This window comes from Cryptotermes secundus, unplaced genomic scaffold (genome assembly GCF_002891405.2).
Source record: "Cryptotermes secundus unplaced genomic scaffold, Csec_1.0 scaffold313, whole genome shotgun sequence".
Taxonomy (NCBI): Eukaryota; Metazoa; Arthropoda; class Insecta; order Blattodea; family Kalotermitidae; genus Cryptotermes; species Cryptotermes secundus.
The window spans coordinates 2323365-2342960 of NW_019744412.1; the positions used below are offsets into that span (position 1 = coordinate 2323365).

General features: G+C 37.5%; 2 protein-coding genes across 4 annotated transcripts; both read left to right on the forward strand.

The window, feature by feature from the left end:
* Positions 1-491: 491 nt before the first annotated feature.
* Positions 492-3974, forward strand: LOC111874710 (gastrula zinc finger protein xLCGF3.1-like). Of its 2 annotated transcripts, XM_023870435.2 has the most exons (4): positions 495-1180; positions 2371-2523; positions 2806-2897; positions 3078-3974. In XM_023870435.2, exons 1-4 carry the CDS (start codon positions 1055-1057, stop codon positions 3967-3969), a joined length of 1263 nt encoding a protein of 420 aa, XP_023726203.2. In that variant the 5' UTR covers positions 495-1054; the 3' UTR covers positions 3970-3974. The 2 variants fall into 2 exon arrangements, with proteins under 2 accessions (XP_023726205.2, XP_023726203.2); XM_023870437.2 differs by lacking the exon at positions 2371-2523 and having other exon boundaries at positions 492-1180.
* Positions 3975-9537: 5563 nt separating this feature from the next.
* Positions 9538-19012, forward strand: LOC111874713 (zinc finger protein 2). 2 transcript variants are annotated; one of them, XM_023870446.2, is made up of 4 exons: positions 9538-9802; positions 11763-11900; positions 16389-16531; positions 17939-19011. In XM_023870446.2, the coding sequence occupies exons 1-4, from the start codon at positions 9665-9667 to the stop codon at positions 18861-18863; spliced, it is 1344 nt and encodes a 447-aa protein (XP_023726214.1). In that variant the 5' UTR covers positions 9538-9664; the 3' UTR covers positions 18864-19011. The 2 variants fall into 2 exon arrangements, with proteins under 2 accessions (XP_023726214.1, XP_033611459.1); XM_033755568.1 differs by lacking the exon at positions 9538-9802 and adding an exon at positions 9894-10135 and having other exon boundaries at positions 17939-19012.
* Positions 19013-19596: the final 584 nt, after the last annotated feature.

Below are 19596 nucleotides of genomic sequence, written 5' to 3' on the forward strand. Positions count from 1 at the left end.
AATAAAATATGTCAGCTTGTCTGGGACCTGATTTAAACTCCTGAACATGAAGTCCAATAAAACCAAAGTTGAAGCTGAATCTGACAAATAACAGTTTATTTGTACACAACATTCCAGGTTAAGTGAACACCTTTCCACCATGACACATTGCATCTTCAGGCTTCTGATGAAAAAGATGGCATCTGTATATGGAAGGTACAGTGCGTACAATCAAGTGCGCGCCGCGGCTGCAATTTGCCGTGAGTCATACCACCGCAGAACGGATGCAGTCGCGGGGAGGAGTTGCAACACTCCCCGCGACTGCATCCGTTCTGCGGTGGTATGACTCACGGCAAATTGCAGCCGCGGCGCGCACTTGATTGTACGCGCTGTAGTTGTGAATGAAAGAGTAAGCAGTTGTGGACAGCTCATAACAGGTGGCCCTCCAGTATGGGAATTAGGTAGGGTCTAACAATTTCTGAACATAAAAGAACAACAGAATGTTATGAAATGTTAAACAGGATCTATAACTCGAATCCTTCAGAATGATAAAAACAACAGGAAATAGCCATGAGGTTTAGAACTTGAAATGTCTGTAAATCAGGTTAACTGAAAACCGTAGGTGAATAGTAGCTAGAAGGGAAGAGACCAGGGGAAGGCTTAAGCATAGATAGTAGGATAATTTTGAAATGGATTATGTAGGATATAAAAGAGTGAACTGAATTCATCTGGTTCAAGATGGAGTTCAGTGGCGGATTCTTGCGAACAGAGTACTCAAGGCACTGAACACTGGATTCCATAAAATACGAGAGCATTGTTTTGAGTACGTGAGGGATTAGTAGTTTTTCAACAACCCCCAGCTCCCTTCCTACCAGTGGAGATAATTACTCATAAACTAGATAACAATAAAATGTTTCGTAACGGCAGTGTAATTTCTATTGCCTATTCATATTATTTCTTCGGGTAGGAAAGCGGCGATAACGATCTACTATGCCTTGAATATCCGTTTATGAGTTTCAATGTTTGAACCTTCCTTGTAGCAGGAGTTGCTATTATTTTAATTAATTATTTAGAAATGACCCTTAATTTCAACAACATATGCCGTCTCTGCATGGTACAAAATGATCTGCTATTACCTCTTTTCGATCGTGATAAAACGTATCTTCCTGCTAGAATTATGTCGCTGGCACCAAACATTAAGGTAAGTTGCCTGTGCGTGAAACCATTTGAACGTAGCAAGTAGACACAATTGAGCGGCTGAAAATTTTAGACGATAATAAGACGTTACTTGTAAACGAAGTCTTATGTATAGATTATGCATGCTAGCTGAAGTTCCAACGTTGTACATACGAGCGTGCTCGCAAATATATATATATATTTTACACTGAGTTCTACAATCATTAGATTGATTATGTGGGAACTTAAGTGTCTAGCATGGTCCTTGGATCTTTTAGTCCTCATAGTTGACAACAGCTGGAGAATGTAAATAACGAAACCCATGGCACAGAACACGTCTTGAGAAAGTAATAGCTGGTCGTCCATTGAATTCCCCCCATTTTATAAAAGTGATCACCAGGGCTTGCAGCTGTTCATAATATGAACGAGATGAGTTCAGTCTGCTCTGCCTTATTCTATATAACTGGCTACTGTAGAATACACTGGGAATGTACATACCAATGCTATTGAAGCCATCCTAAACTAGTACTACACAGTTGGTATACTAATGTTGTATAGTCTCGTTACTGTTGGAAGCATTCTGTGATCAGCCAAAGAAAAAAGTAAAGGTAGGACTTTATTTCAGCACTTCTTGCAGTTTCATTGCACGACGCATAGACACAGAGGTACGCTAAGCACTACAAATGTAAGGTGGAATATACCATACTTTAGTGGATAGTGTTCATACACAGCAGCTATTGAAATTTCCCATGCACACGATGATGTCAAAATATTGGTTTTGGCTTAATAAACCAGGTTAAGACCTCATGATCAAAAAAGGTAAATATATCAGCTGCTCTGAAAATAAAATTTCTGTTGCCCAAGACCGTTGAATTATGCTTTTGACAAATTCATTAGACTTTTAGTTGTATGTATGTTTTTTATCATTCACATGTCAGTAGAAATGGATGTATGGCTGTCAGCAGCCCAAGAGAGTATCTCTATATGTACGCATAATAAAAGGACTGTGTATATATAAAATGGAAAAAACTGTCTCCATGAAGTAGAGCCCTTCTTCAGAAACTACCAATTGCTCAGCTATTTAAAAAGTTTTGAACAATGGAAGGTTCATTACCGTGTTTGCAAGAGCCCTCCACTGGTCCCTGTCCTGAGCCAGATGAACTAAGACAATGACACCCCATCCTGTCTCTAAGAACGAACATGTGTTTGTCTTAGGTATGTGCTGGTGATGGCCTTCCAGCGCAGGTCTGTGAGCATTGTGTGCATCAGATAGACACATCATACAATTTCAAGTTGCAGTGTGAAAATTCAGATCTCGCACTACGGCAGTATGTAAATGGCAAGCGATCAGATATTCATGCCACTCAGGTACTTTATGGTAACATACTGATATATGAAGGATTTTTTTATTAAGAGTGCATGTTCATGTGAGATCTGCAGTATTCATGGCAATGAATATTAAAACTGGTTTTCTGGGATATGGTGCCAAATAGTTGGTAGATGGCTACTGATATTATGAAGGAATGTGCTATACTGTTCTGTAATAAATAGCAAGACAACTTCTTCCAAAATGTTGGTAACCATCTGCCAAACTATATGTCATCACATCTGAGAGAAGACCACAGTCTTCATGTGTCTTCATTGTTTAAGGGAACATGTGAAGATGGTCAGGATTTGGCTGATGCAGTTGTTAATGGTGAAGAATGCTGGGAGAGAGTGTCAGTGAAGGTAGAAGTAAAAGAGTAAGTAAATGTAAAAAGAACAGTGGTGCCTATAGGTTAGTGCATAAAGGAACATTTTCTAAGAAATGTCTCAGATGAACAATGCTTAGATACGAGGCAATCACCAAGAAGTTCAGTTCTGTAAATTTTCCATAAACACATTTAGTGACTACTGAATGTTATGTTATTGTTTGTTCACAGATTGCCAGATGGTGTATGTTCTTTGGAGCATGCTGCTGACTGCTGTTTAAAACCTGATTCTTCTGTAAAAAGAATTTGTAAAAGTTCTTGTAATAATGTTACTAAGTATTCATCCACGATTGCTGAAGTTTCATTTGCCGATAATAGCCAGCACTTACTTAATGAAGAAAAATTATGCCATGGACTGGATCAAAACAAACAACTCAAATCCCATACTGTCAAGAACAAATATATTTGCCAAGACTGTGGAAAAAATTTCCCACAAAAGAGTAATTTGATAGCCCACACAAGAACGCATACAGGTGACAAACCATTCTGCTGTACGAAGTGTGGGAAATGCTTTGGGCGACGAAGTACATTACAGGATCACATGAAAACTCACACAGGAGAGAGGCCGTATTTGTGTGAAGAGTGTGGTAAACATTTTGCAAGAAGTAGTCATCTCAAAGTTCACTTGAAAGTTCATTCTGGAGAAAGACCGTTCTCCTGTAATGAATGTGGGAAAAGTTTTGCTCATGGTTGCCATCTGAAAGATCACTTGGTTACCCACTCAGGAGATAAGCCATTTTGCTGCACTGAGTGTGGAAAATGTTTTACCAGTAGTAGTATTTTTAAACGGCACATACTAAGACATTCGGGAGAAAAGCCATTTGGTTGTAGCGAGTGTGGTAAACGTTTTAGTGGAAGTAGTGATTTATATATACATACTAGGACCCACACTGGAGACAAGCGTTATTGCTGTCCTGAATGTGGCAAAAGATTTCTTCTAGGTTGTCATTTGAAGGACCATATGAAAATACATTCTGGGGAAAAGCCATATTCATGTTTAGAATGTGGTAAATGTTTTGCACGTAAGCAAGTTCTTAATAAACACTGTAAGTCTCACCGTTAGAATTACTTTATTGACAATAATGTTCTTTAGTTAAGGTTTATACATATATATGAATCAGTCTTTCTGTGTATGATACAATAAAGTTGAATTGCACTGGAAAGGGAAGAAACTTGAGACTAGTGACAGGGGGATTATAAAATACAAAGAACTCCTTAGATTCAGTTGTTTGATATTTGACCATCCTGATCATTCAACAGTAATGCACAAACATTTCAGTTTAGGTTTGTCTTATTCACGGATGGAATGTTGCTTATTCAATGTAGCTTCCATGAAACATGGAAGAAAATCATCACGCTTTTTACCATGTCTCTATAAGTTTCATTCCAGGTGCAATTTTTTGTGTGTAAAATTATATATTTTATGATCTTAGTCCACAATTGAACTATACTGACGCAGTGAAGTTAGTGCCAACTTTTGCGGATAGAGGGTGTTGTGTGGTCAGTGCAACGAATCCCCATGGTAGTTAATTTCGGTTTTCTAGACTGGAGCCGCTGTTTCCTTGAAATAGCTCCTCAGTTGTGATCAAAAGGCTGAGTGGACCCCATTCCAGACCCACTACTTCTCAGAAAAAATCTGGTAGCACCGGGAATCGTACCCGGACCTCTGGATCTGTAGCCAGGAACTCTGACCACTAGACCACAGTAAAATTATATAACCAGTCATCCAAAACTCTGGTTCCAAACTACTCGTACATTCATTCACTCATATTGGAACTTCATATTTCACAAAGATGGCAGCAAAAGTAGTGCTTCGAATGTGTTTTGTGCACCCATGTAGGAATGATCGTAACCTTGAGCCTGCAGCTATTTTTCCTTGTGCATAAATCACATCGAGCTAGATGTGTAAAAACAAAGCTATCCTGTTGAGGACACAATCTGTATATTCCTTTTCTTTGGAATCCTATTAATAATTTATATTATTTCTGTCCATCCCTATTCAGAATTCAACTGACAGTGTTATAGATACTACATGGCTCACTTTCAAGGAACTCTACTAATAGCATGTTGTCATAAGACAAATCTGTGTTGTTACTCTTCAGCACCCTGACATCAATATCAGACATGGTAGCCTTGAAAATGCGTGAGATGGGAACATCAGCATCATTCAAAATAGTTTATTTGATTTGTGTTAAGTTGTATAAAATTTTTCATGTACAATCCCCAAAGTAAATGATAGTCCCCCGTGTGGGAGTCACAATCCTGGCAGGACTGCTGGAAGGTGAGTATGATATTGCAAATACTGCAATTGGCTGGATATTCTAAGCCATGTTTATTCCTGGAGATGCCTATGTTAGCAAGGAAAGGTGAATGAGGCCAGTTTGCTTGACATGCCTCACTCAATGCGCAGGTGCCAAATAGTGGGTATTCTTCTATCACAATGTTCCAGCACACCAGTTGTTGCTATGTGGTGCATCAGCTTGTGAAGTCTGATGCTGTGATGTTTTTCCAACTACTGTACTTTCCCGATTTCATACTACCTAAATTTGTACATCCCACTGAAAAACTCAAACTTCAGGCACTGTGCTAAGGTTCAAATATCTTTGCAGATTTGTTGCAAAACATTGTGACTTCAAGAAAGGTTCTGAACAACTCTACAAACACTGGCAATTAGGTGTAGCTCCTGAAAGGTGGTGTCTTGAAAATATCTATATGTAAGGTTTCCTATTTGCACTTGAGCTGAGATTTATTATTATTATTAAAATATATTTCTTTGATCCAACAGTCACCCCACAGGGCTGGATATAAAAAACTGTCATATATCATGTCAGAGACAAACAGTCACATGCAGTAGAATACAGATGTGATTCTTATCCCAAGCCTTTCTGAGAGTGAAGTACATATTAAAATTTGAACTATGGTGACTTCTATTCAGAAGTTTGTGGCTCAAATCTCTGCTTGACTCCTTGTTATTGTGAAGTTTTCTCATATCCAGGTGAATGTCATCATTGCCTCCTTGCAAATCAATTTTGAGAGACCTTGACATGAAATTGAATATTCTAGTTCATATCTGGCAATGAAGGCAGGGACTATAGTTTGTTACGTGCTCATGTTTTTAGCGATAATGTACGAAGACCTTCAGGATTACAGCAATTAAATGATGTTTTAAAGAAAAATAATTGTACAGAAAAGGGTGTCAGTAATGAACTAAATGAATTAAAGAGTGATGTTGCTAAATTGAACGAACTCTTGAAAAGAGGCGTAAGACTGTCAATGAAAGAGGTTATATCAGTAGAAGTTAATACTATATTGGCAAAGATAGAAAGTTTATGTGAAACCGTTAGTGAACAAACTTCAATTGAACCATAGTGGACTGATGTAGTGACTGGAAAGCATAAGAGAATTGGCAATGGTAGGCAGGAAAACATTTATAGCTTGCTTACTTATGGAGCTGAGCCCTTCTTGAGGAGCTGCCAACTCTGCAGCTACTCAAGAATTTCCCAGCATTTTATGGAACCCGAAGGTTCATTACCATGTTCACAAGAGCCCTTCACTGGTCCTTATACTGAGCCAGATCAGACCAATCCATACCATCCCATCCTCTCTCTCTAAGATCCATTTTAATATTGTCCACCCACCTACACCTTGGTCTTCCCAGTGGTCTCTTTCCTTATGACTTTCCCACCAATATCATATACACATTCCTCGTCTCCCCCATTTGTGCTACACCTCATCCTCCTTGACTTGATCATTGTAATTATACTTGGAGAAGATTACAAGTTATGAAGCTCCTCATTGTGCAGTTTTCTCCAACCTCCTGTCACTTCACCTCTCTTCGGTCTAAATATTCTCCTCAAACACCCTCAGTCTATATTCCTCCCTTAATGTCAGAGACCAAGTTTCACACCCATACAGAATCACAGGCAAAATTATAGTTTTGTATATTCTAATGTCTATGTTTCTGGACATCAGACGAGAAGACAAAAGGTTCTGGACTGAATGGTAGCAAGCACTACCCGAGTTCAATCTCCTCTTAATTTCCTCCTGAATCAGGTTTCGATCTGTTATCGTTGTTCCCAAATATCTGAACTGTGCCACATTTTCAAAACAACTGTTTCCTATCTTTATGTCATGATTTTTCCCTGCATTTTGGTGATGAGACAGCAACATATACTTAGTTTTCTCTGTGTTTACTTCTAGACCAACCTCTTGCATCAATTAAAGTTTGTGTGTTTTTCATTATGGTATCTACATTATCACCCAATAGATTCACATCAACGGCATAGGCGAACAGCTGACGTGTCCCATTTAATTTCAGCCCCACCTGGTTTCCCTGGACCTTCCTAATGGCATATTCTAAGGCAAAGTTTGAAAAGGAGTGGCAATAAAGCATCTTGTTTTAGACCATTCTGGATAGGAAATTTATCAGACAAATGTTTACCTACACAGACTTTACTATACGTTTCATTTAAACACATTTTAATCAGCCTAACTAGTTTCATGGGCATCCCAAACTCTTATCAGAATATTGTACAATACTTCCCTCCTAACTGAATCATAGGCTTTATTGAAGTCTATGAATAGCTGATGTACTGTCTCATTGTACTCCTATTTCTTCTCCAATATCTGACAAATGCAAAAGATCTGATCTGTAGTTTATCTGTTACATCGAAACCCACACTGATGATCCAATATAATTTCATCTGTATATGGACTTAACCTTGAGAAAAGAATATTGGATAAAATTTTGTATGAAGTTGATAGCAGTGATACCTCCCAATAATTACTACAGTCAGTTTTATCAGCCTTCTTGTGAATTGGTACAATAATAGACTTCTTCCACTGATCAGGCATTTTTCTTTATGCCAAATAGAAGTAATTAGACTGTGGATCTTAGAACGTAATATTTGGCCTCCTGCTTGAATAAATTCTGCCAGAATTTGATCACTACCTGGTGCTTTAAACCCTTTTTTAATTTTGCAATAGCACCTTCAACCTCAAAAGGGCTAGGATCAGGTACTAGCGGCTCAGCTGTATGGATTTCTGTCTGCCTAACATCGCTGACCCTATGTACATTCAATAACTGAGAGAAGCAGTTCCACCACCTATTCAAAATGTTGTGGGAATCTGCAAGCAGATCACCATTCTCATCCATTTCATGCATGAAAGTGAAGCACAGTGTGCTGCAAGGATTAGTGTTAAGGCCGCTTTTATTTTTGCTGTATATAAATGATCTCGCTGAAAATGTTCGGGGGGCAAAGTTGGTCTTATTTGCAGATGATACTAATTTGTTAATTACTGGATCAGATGAAGCTGACCTTCAACATAAAATAAAGAACATGATGAGAGTTAGAAATATGGTTTGACAAAAACAATCTTATAATAAATTTTGAAGAAAAAAAACATTTGCTATGTCATTTCATCCAAAACAAATGAGGGTTCCGTTAAGACCACAAATAAATTTTAAAACTATAGAAAATACCCATAAATCAGAACTGAGATTTTTAGGTATTTACATCACAGAAAACCTAAAATGGGCTGCCCATGCTTGATTTTTAAGAGCTAAGGTATGCAAAGTAGTTTATATGATAAAAAACATTAAAAGAAACTATGAGCCCATATATGATAAGAAATATTTACTTTTCAAATTTTGAGTCATATGAGGTACCGCATTATATTATGTGAAGGGGATAACGAATGTGACAAACTCTTTAAACTGTGAAAAAAGGTCCTTCGAATTATCACTGGGGTTAATAATCGAACGTCAATTTAGCATTGGCTGTGCTATACATTTTTGAAGTGAAAGGTTTTATTAAAAAAATATAGACTTCATGGCAAAAAATGTGGACATCCATAATTACAACACACGAAGAAAACTATATTTACATGTAAATCATTGCAGTATAGTTCTTTTAAAAAAAAACGTTATAAATATGGGTATCACTTTGTATAATATGGTCCCTGAGCAGATAAAATTAAAAAGAAATTAACTCTTTTTCAGAGGGACATAAAATCCTTTCTGTTGAAACATTCCATTTCTTCCGTTGATGAATTTATGTCCCTTAAATTCTGAAGTGAATGTGTTATGGGTTTATGTTATGACAAAAATTACTTGTCCTCACTTAATCTATATCTTGGTTGTTTAGTTTCTTTTGGTATTGAATTGCTGAAATTTGGGATGATGTATTGTATGACTGACGTGTATGAAATCTGTAGGTAGTTAAGTTTCATAGTATTGTTGACTCATGTATGATATGTATGTTATATTAATTGTAGTAATTGACTTGTTCTATATCCGGAGGTTGTATTTCCAAATATGGATTCGCAGAACAAATAGATGGATAGACTGATTGATTATTTCGGCAACTATAAAATCAGTGCTATGCTAAGAACACTGGTATAGTTTGCACCAAGTCTGGACGAATTATCCATTCAAAGAGTGGCCAGCGAAAACCATGATGACCATGATCACCATGATTTTCTCTCTCATGAAAACTGGTTTAAATGTATTCATTACTTAGCCTCCTCAAATTCTTTCCTTATAATACCACCACGCACCAATAACGCTGACCATCACTGTGGTTACAACCGGTCACAACGGGAAGAATATGAATCTATTGTGCAGGCCGTGCAGGCACCATTTTCCAAAAGGCTGTGAAATGATTAAATGGGAGGCGGAGGAAGAAGTTACCGTAGTTACTGTTTCGATTTCTAACTTCTGCTTAAATGTTATTTTGCATTGATATCCGTAAATAGATATGTCACTGAACTTCAGTTACATATGTCGCCTTTGTCTGAAACAGAATGGTCCATTAATGCGCATTTTCAGCGAAGAGACTGGAGGGTCAGTTCCTACCATCCCTGCAAAAATAAAGAGCTTTGCTCCAACCCTGAAGGTAAATAAATACGCACCAAACCCGTAGACGAAATAACAGAATACTGTAATGGGCGTGGAGAAGTCATAATATTGTTTACAACACATTACTTATGCATGGAATTCCAGTACCAAACAAAATGCATGATCAACTGAGTAATTGTGAAAAAGATTTGATTTGGAATATAACGCGAAGGTTATATGATTCACACACACACTCGCCGTAATCATAGTGTTTTCCCCCAAAACTATAGCTGTGGATTCTTTTAAGTTCGCACACAAGTAATATATATGCCTGACTGATGAACACGAGGGAGAAAAACCGACCTTCAAGCTGAAACATTGAATGAAAAAGGTGTGATATGACAGCTTGTGCCACTCGTTAAAAATGAAAATATATAGTGGAAGTATGAACATGATTTATATTGCATTTTGCTGACAACTTTTTTTTTTTGGCATTATAATTAAGGCCGGAGTTTTTTTTTTCTTTTTGCTATACCTTACAAACGAATTTTTGGTTAAAGTACAAAATATACAGTAGGTTAAGCTATAGGGGAGTCCAGCATGTATTCTGGAGTTTATAGAAATTGCCCAGTTTGGAAGCTCATACTTTCGTTTGTTGCTGTATTTCCTTGAGGGAATTAAACATAAACGTTCTGATAGAAACTGCCATTTCAGTAAACTATGCTCAATTTCTCAAGAAGTCAAAATTTGTTGACTCATTATTGGAAAAGCAATTCAGTATATTCATTGTAAATCCTCCAAATAAAAGTTGTGTGACAAGTACTGTACTAATTTTGTGTATAGTAAGGTTAAGTTGTTTGAGGTGTATTTGACATGAAGTGTTTATTTAATAAATTTTTATCAGTAAAGGAAAGGCATCCCTGTAACAGGCCTTGGAGGCCCATAGGGTTGTGAGATGTTGAGGTTCCCACATTTTCTAGACAATCGGCTCACAGATGGCGGCTAGGTTGTCAGCCTTACCCGCTGGCCACGCTTTACTCCCCATGAAAATTATTTAATTAATTCCTGGTACTCATTTCTGTTAGAGGCTGGGTGAACCACATGGCCATAGTGTGGCTGGAAGGATTAGGTAAATTGAAAATATCCACCTTATCAAGATTTGATCCCGCGACCTTCCGGCTTGTAGCATAGTGCCTCAACCAGTAAGTAAGTAAAAGTAAAGTAAAGCTGTACCTGTAACAGGCCGTGAAGGCCCATAGGGTTGTGAGACATTGAGGGTCCCACATTTTCTAGACAATCAGCTTGCAGATGGCAGCAAAGTTGTCAGCCTTACGTGCCAGCCGCGCTTTACTCCCCATGAAAATTATTTAATTAATTCCTGGTACTTATTTCTGTTAGAGGCTGAGTCGACCCCAGGACCATAGTGCGGCTGGAAGGATTAGATCAATTAAAAAAAGTCCAATGACCCCATCAGGACTTGAACCTATGACCTTCCGGCTTGTAGCATAGTGTCTCAACCAACTACGCTACCGCGTGCCCCCAGTGCCTCAACCAATAATTAATGAAATTCTTCACAGTTGCTTACCATTAGGGAATACAGACACGCATTTGAAATCTGCTAGACATGCTTGAAAATTCACTTTCCCCTAGTCTCACAGTACAGTGCATATAAATATTTTTGTATATAATACTTAGGAACTTTGTGTTAGTTAAATAATAACATCAGAGATCAAAGGTAATTTATTTTCTTAATATCAAAAATTAAAGAAAATCACTTATACTACAAGTATAATACATATATTGTATTTTAATAAAGTTATATGGAGATTGAGTATGTACTTTGCCAAAGTCTATTAGGTCATCAGTCCTGAATGATTAACTATTTCTGGAGCTGTTTTTAAAATTCCTTTCAAACAAGCCACAGATATAGTTTAGTTTTTTTTTTTTTTATTATTTATTTATTTATTCTGAACAGGACACAATTAGTTTTCTTATTCAGCATTTTGCCTTGGTTATAGCTCAGTGCTGGTGATGGTCTTCCAGATCAGATCTGTCAGCAGTGTGCATACCAAGTAGATACAACATACAAATTCAAACTTCAGTGTGAAAGCTCTGATGCCACATTACGACAGTCCCTCATAAATCAGACAATTCAGGTAAGTTTGCATCTAATACACAGTCTTACCATGAGTGAAGAATTACAAAATCTCACAAAGTAATGTTTTTAGAAACAAAATTAAATATTTTACAGTGGTTTGAGCACAACAGAAATGTGCAGCTGCATTGCAAACTGCTTTAGTTGCCAAGAAATGTTTCCTGACACATCAGGTAACACACTTTATCGAATAATGGCCTGAGCAGTTTTTTTACTGTGCCATATGCAAAATGCATAATCTTACATTCACTGCATTGCGGCAACCCGAGTTCGATCCCGGGTCTGGTCAAGTGGGATTTGTGGTGGACAAAGTGGCGCTGGGGTAGGTTTTCTCCGAGTACTTCGGTTTCTCCTGCCAATCTTCATTCCTCCAATTGCTCCACAATCACCCTCACCTATCATCTGGGGCTGGTGCAACAGGCCAGAAGTGGCTGCAGTACAAGGGACTTAGTCCCACCTCACTAGGGAAAAAAAATACATGCACTGCATCAACTTCAGAGTTGTCAATGATCAAGCAAGTATTTCTCAAAACACATTACTTGTTTGTGTGTAAAAGTTTGGTGTTCTACATTATTAGGATGTGCAAGCAGTCTGCGCAGTTAAAATCTAGCTGGAATAATTTTTCTGTATTGAGGCCGTGAAATGGTTTACTCCTCCAGATCTCCCTCAAGCTGTTGCATGTCACTCTCCAGCATATATCACTATAATCCACTCCAGTTGTCTAACCATTCTGTTCACTTGAATAGTGATAGCCACATGAAAATTTTGGTAGCCATTAGTGCTTTCAGATGGTTAACATATGCCAGAGGGCACTAGAGAGTAATACAATAATTGGCAGAAAAGGGGAAGCCTTGATTGCCAACCTCCCTATCATTCATGGCCTCAGGATTGGTGCCGTACATTTACCATATTAAGATATTATATGAGGGCAAGTCACACATATCCAGAATTTTTTATTAAATAATAAAATTACAGTGGGTATGTACAAAGTCAATAAAAGCCACAAGCTTCTGTATGCCTTCAGAAAAAAATGTTTTTGGTTAAGTGACTGTCCATGCATGAACTGCCTCTTTCACTTCCTGATCACTGGTGTAATGGCAGCCTCTAGCCTCTCATGTGGACAGAACAGGTGACAGTCAGAAGGAACCAAATCAGGACTATACAGAGGATGCTTCAGCACTGGCAGAGGCTTTCAACAGTGTGGGTGGAAGTGTGCGGACTGGCATTATCATATGATATTGTGACACATTTCAACAACAGTCGTCACCTCATTTGTGTGTAATACAGTTCTATAATGCAGCTGTTTAGTTGTGGAATCTTGTGTTTCCACCTGGTTCATGTTTTATGAGTTTTTATTACATGTTTCATTAATATGTAGTCTTCGGCAGGTATATGTCTTACACTGATTGTTTCACTGTGAATGTGTCACGTTCAGGTATATGAAAATAAAAAATACGTAGGTTAGTCAGTAAGTTACAAATTGATGTGTAGTACTACATGTTTGAATGAGGCACTTAAGGCTATTGCCACTAGATGGCAGCATTAGTCCAATGGCAACTGACGACATTCAACATGAGACAGTCGATGTTTACGAAAGCGAAACAGCAGTTGCAAGATGGCAATGCCTGTGAGTGAGTGTACAACCCTCGAGCAGTGCTCCGTTGTGCGATTTTTGTGGACAAAAGGTATGGAATCAAAGAATATTCATAAAGAAATGCTTCCCATCTATGGTGAGAAGTGCCTGTCACATCAAGCTGTTTACAGTTGGGTGCAGAAGTTCTCTGACTGCTGGACACATATCAAAGATGAACACTGCGTCGGCTGGCCAACGGAGATTGCCACAGAGGCAAATGTGCAGTGGGTTGAAGACTTAGTCCAAGCAGACAGAAGGGTAACTATAGACACTATAGCCACTGCTATTGGTTGTTCACACGGCATGGCCTACCTCATAATGCATGATAGGTTAGGGTTTCACAAAGTCTGTGCATGATGGGTGCCGCGCATGCTGACCCCACAACACAAAATGCAAAGAATGGGCCTGGCATTACAGCATCTCAATCACTACCACGATGAAGGACACGATATGCTAGCCCGAATTGTCACAGGTGATGAGTCTTGGGTTCACCATTACCAGCCTGAGACAAAGCATGCATCAGTGAAGTGGAAACATCCTGAATCACCTGCCAAAAAAAAGTTTAAGGTGACACCATCCTCCAGGAAAGTGATGCCCACAGTCCTCTGGGATCACGAAGGCATACTGCTCACTGCCTTCCAGCCTCAAGGACAAACCGTAAATGCCGACTCCTGCTGTAACATCCTCAGGAAACTTCGTAAGGCCATTCAACGGAAGCGACCAGGACTCCTCACCAAAAGCGTGTTGCTCTTGCATGACAACACGCGTCCCCATACTGCCAACAAGACAAACGAGACACTGCGAAATTTCAAGTGGGAAGTCCTCGAGCATCCTCTGTATAGCCCCAACCTTGCTCCAAGCAACTTCCATTTGTTCAGCCCTCTTAAACATCATCTTTCAGCTGAATATTCTCCCGACGATGAAGCTGTAGAAAGGGAAGTCACTGCTTGGTTCCGACAGCAGCCCAAAAAAATGTATGCTGCTGGTTTTCAGGGGCTTGTGAAACGATGGGACAAGTGCCTCAATGTACAGGGAGATTATGTTGAGAGATAAAAACATTTTTCAAATCAGTACTCTTATTTGTTTAAGTTCTGTATCCATCTGTAACTTACTTATTGACTTACCCTCATATATGGAAGTCTAGAAGTGCTGTGTCCAACAGTATTAAAAACAAATCAATGTATTTGCCATGGGTGCCCAATTATTAGCAATTTTAGGAGAATCATATTTACAACACCTAGAACATAAACAGATATATCCAAAAATAATAAAACAGGGCATTTCCAGTATGAATATGACATTCTTGTCTTCTGGAACCATTACAAAACTAAAACCGAACAGACCTTAAATGATTCTGTATTTCAGCATCCCGTTGCAATTGTTCAAATTAGCGTCCATTGTTTATCTTCCGTCAACAAATTACAACCTTCCATAAAATTCACTATATTAAAGGAACTACACAGTTTTATTCAGTTCATAGAACTGAAAGAACATTGAGAAGATACTCAATATACAGAAAACCCATGCAAATGGATCATAATACATCACAATTTTTGTCACCCATATGAACTCAAATTAGTTAACTGCTAAACAGACTACACATATCCAGCTCTCAAGAAGCAAAAGAATTAGAAATAAACACCGTTAGTAAACATACTGCATAACAGTCATCAATACAACAACATCCAAATAAAATGGGCTGCCTTCCCACACAACAACATACAACTTACAAAAAGTAAGACTGAAAAACTTTTCTAAGACACAAAACTAAAAAATGACTTATTGCACACAAAACACAATAGAAAGACAAATTAAAACTCCATTCACAGACAGACAAATATAACAAAAGTAGTATGTGTCAAGTTAAATACCTATACTGTCAGTACATACATAGGACAAATGAAGGGAGAGTTTAATACTAGATATAAAGAAAATAAACAATAGAAACAACAGTAGTAATTACAGATACTCAACCCACATTCTTAATACAGGACATATGTATGATAGTGTAGCTGATATCATGGACAATATAAAGAAAGAATAGAAAGAGGAACATCCAAATAGCCTCAAGAACTACCATAGTTATGTAACCAGCAAGGGGCTCCTACAGGTTAGTGATATTTATCTATATAGACGCAACCTTATATTCAAAGCTCTAAATCAGATAGCAGCACATAAACCCAATCTACTAGAACAATTGTAATGCACACACATCAACTACCAGCAATACATACAAGTATATTCACATATACCAAACTTAAGAAAAATATGTATTATAATGTAAACATACAACATATAACATATGTTATATGTATAACATATCCTCTACACATTACGAAGCAGAACATACATCCATCCATCCAAAACTCCAGACATCCAGTGGTGTCATGGAAAAATGGAAAAAAAAAACAACATCCAGCAACCATGAACACCAGTCACAAACTGCCACTAAGAAGAAGAAAATATTACAGTTTTTACGGTTTTTATTAAAGATTTTAGCTATATTTACAAGGTTCAACTTGGATTTAGAACGTTTATACTTTCATTTTATTTGCTTACCTATTCATTTGTTTGTTTATTTTTTGTCATATACTTGAAAGTGACCTGTGAAGTGAAACAGCTGATGCAAGACATACATGAAGATGACTGTATACGGCTAAAACTTGTCATAAACACGTATGAAATGTTAACTATGTGGTTAAAACAACATTCCAGAACTAAATAGTTGCAATAAAAGACTGTTACACATGCATGCACGCGTGCGCATGCACAAGCTACTATTCTAGGAGTATGGAAAGTTTTGCATCTACATGTGAACTATCTTTTGTGTCTTAATATAATTTACCTCTCTTTTAGCATTCACCACATGAAATATTTCTTACTGTTTTGGATACTGGGTGTGGTATTGACTCCAGCAATAATACTACAATAAAGCATGAAGTAAAAGAAGAAATATTTGTAGAGGAAAATCATGTTCACCCCGAAAATAATGAAGAGAGGTTTGTTCTGCTTTCCTATAACGCATATTTAAAATTTATATAAGGTTACTAACAGAAGTTATTGCATCTCATAGAGTACAAAATAAAATTGGTAGGTCTGGTTATTACATGTTTCACTGTGAGTTCTTTAGACAGAATGTCCATGAATACATCTTGTTCTTCTTCATGGGCCAACCAAACCTGATGGGGAAGCATCCACCTGAGTGTGCATTCACAAAAGAATCTGGCTTTATTTTCAAAGTGTGGTTTTGCCACTTGATAATTCACTGTTATGTTTATTTTTACCTAAATTGTAAGAACATGAAGATCATTGTTGCATAAGTGAAGAAGATGCAAGCTTATAACAGTCCTGTTAACATTCTCTACAATTAACTGTACACATGCTCTACAGATTATCATGTTTTTTCTTTATAACCTGTAACTTTATCAAAAACATTTATCAGTTTGATGAATCTTGAACTTTGTTGCACAGTGGAAACTAATTATTTTTTTTCCTGTCTGTTAGTAATGTAATTATCTACTTGACTTATTATGAAATTAATAAACTTTTTATGATTAGTAGTTCCAACACCATAACCACCATAGTTTTCGTAGTCCATAAAGTGGTTGTGACAGTCATTCTTTTGTTGGTTGGCAACAACTTAATTTGTGAAGTATTCATTATGCAGCATCAAGACAGTAAATAATAGAATACTGGTAAACAGGAATATACATTCCTAAGATTGTCATGATAAAGAAGCAGTTTCACTATAGATTATTTTAAGGATACTAAAATGCTAAGAACAGCTTCTTTTATTAGTGTCATATAGAAAAATATTTTTAAAATATGTCAGTTTATAAAATAAATGAGTCAGTGAAGTGATTAGCTTCAGGCTGGGTGCCCAGGGTTAATTTTTCATTAGGAAAACATTCTTAAGTTTGCCACCATATCTGGATTGACTCCAGGATAAATACCGAGGGCCCTGACCCGAGGAATAAATAAAACATCATGCTGATCACTGTTGCCATCTAGTACTGGCATTGAGAACATATTGTCTTTATGATGTGATGCTGAAACAGGCTGCTTCAGATCACCTGCATTCTATAGTCACTGATGATCACAACATGGGATGGAAATGCTCAGAAATATGTATTATATATTGTATGTGTTGATGGATAACTGTTCAGACTACTTAGTCTTGCCAGGTAGGTTATACATGTATGTCCATAACTTCATTGCATTAGGGCTTAGCATGTATATGGTTGGAGGGATGCTTTATGCAGTAGAAACTTGGCAAAGCTATAACAGTCTTGTTGATCAGACATAATTATTGCCCTTAAATGTATATGCATTTCTCTTTACTCAGAGGTTACACATGTTCATTTTACTTATTGTGTCTTTCTCATAGTATGTATTTTTGTTGCCAGGATTTGTAATGATGCTTTCATAGAAAGCAGTACTGACTCATGGACGAACCTTCAGACTGAGACATCATCCAGTAAACTGGTTCTGAAGAAGGCTCCTAAAAAGAAACAGTCTAGTTCACCAAGAAAAATTATTACAAAAAACTGCAAAAATCAACAAGCCTTTTCACAGAAAATAAATGTGAAAGCCTGTAAACAAGTAAAGCAGGGATACAATTCCCTTACAGGAGCCAATGCCAAATCAGGAAGTGAAGAGCCAGTATATGTGTGTGAAAAGGAATCAGTTTCTGTTGACTTTGTGAAAGATGATGATGACAATGAAAGTGTAAGTAATGAATTTGGTGTTGAAGTTCAAATGAGAAAAAAGTCATACATAAAATTATTTCATTGTCATGACTGTGGTAAAAACTTTGCAAAGAAAACACAATTGGTTTTACATATGAGTGCACACACCGGTGCAAAACCATATATATGCAGTCAGTGTGGAAGAACTTTTGCAAGTAGAATTAACTTGAAGAAACATTTGTTTACACATACTGGTGAGAAACCATATCTTTGCACCAGATGTGGCATAAGTTTTGGCCGTATAGACACACTGACGAAACATATGAGATCACATACAGGTGAGAAGCCCTTTCACTGTTCCGTGTGTGGAAATAATTTTGCACGTCGCAGTACCTTCACAAATCACATGAGGACACACTCGGGAGAAAAGCCATACTTATGTACAGAGTGTGGATGGCGCTGTGTTCAGAGTTATGATTTAAAAAAACATATGAGGTGCCATACCGGAGAAAAACCATTTCGATGTACAATCTGTAGAATGAGTTTTGGGCAAAGAAACAGTCTAACAAAACATATGAAGTGTCACATAGGAGATGTGCCCCTAACTCTGGAATGTGCAAAAGAATTGCAGTACCAATGTTAAATTTAGTATATTTTGTATATTTGTATATTTAATGTAAAAATGTGTTAATATATGAAGGAAGAATAATATTTGTGAAATAGTTTCTAAATAAAGCAGGTAATATTGGCAACATCATCCAGACTGGTTCTCGGACCCACCCACCTTTCCAGTGGGTACCGGGGGCTCTTTCCCTGGGGGTATTTTGGTCAGGGCATGAAGCTGACCACTCAAATCCAACTAGTGCTGAGGTCAGGAAAACATGGATCTAGACATCCATTCCCCCATATACCTTCATGGCATAGTGCTTTATTAGTTAAGCACAGGGGCAACTTTGCCTAATATTGGTAACAGAGTCAGAGTAGGATGTTTGGAACAGAGTGGAACTAAATAGCCGGAAGGAAATCAGTTCAATGTTGGAGCTGGACTGGGTAATGAATGGAAGTGCAGCAACCATGAATTATGTGGTTGGAGAAATATTATGGTAATTGTTTCTGTCATATATAATGTAGGGAAAAGAAGAAAATTATCTTATAAAAATTCTAAATCTAGTGCACACAGTCTGTCCGTACCAATAGAAGCGATTTCTCATGGTCATTTCATTCCTGCTTTTGTGTTGCAAATGCCTGAACCCTATAAAGCACATTGTAAAACTCTCCATTTTGCCCACACAGTGTATTAATATGCTTTGTATGATTCTCATAATGAACAACCATTATTTTGCTAAACAGTATAAATTGGCCTTTATCTGTAATGG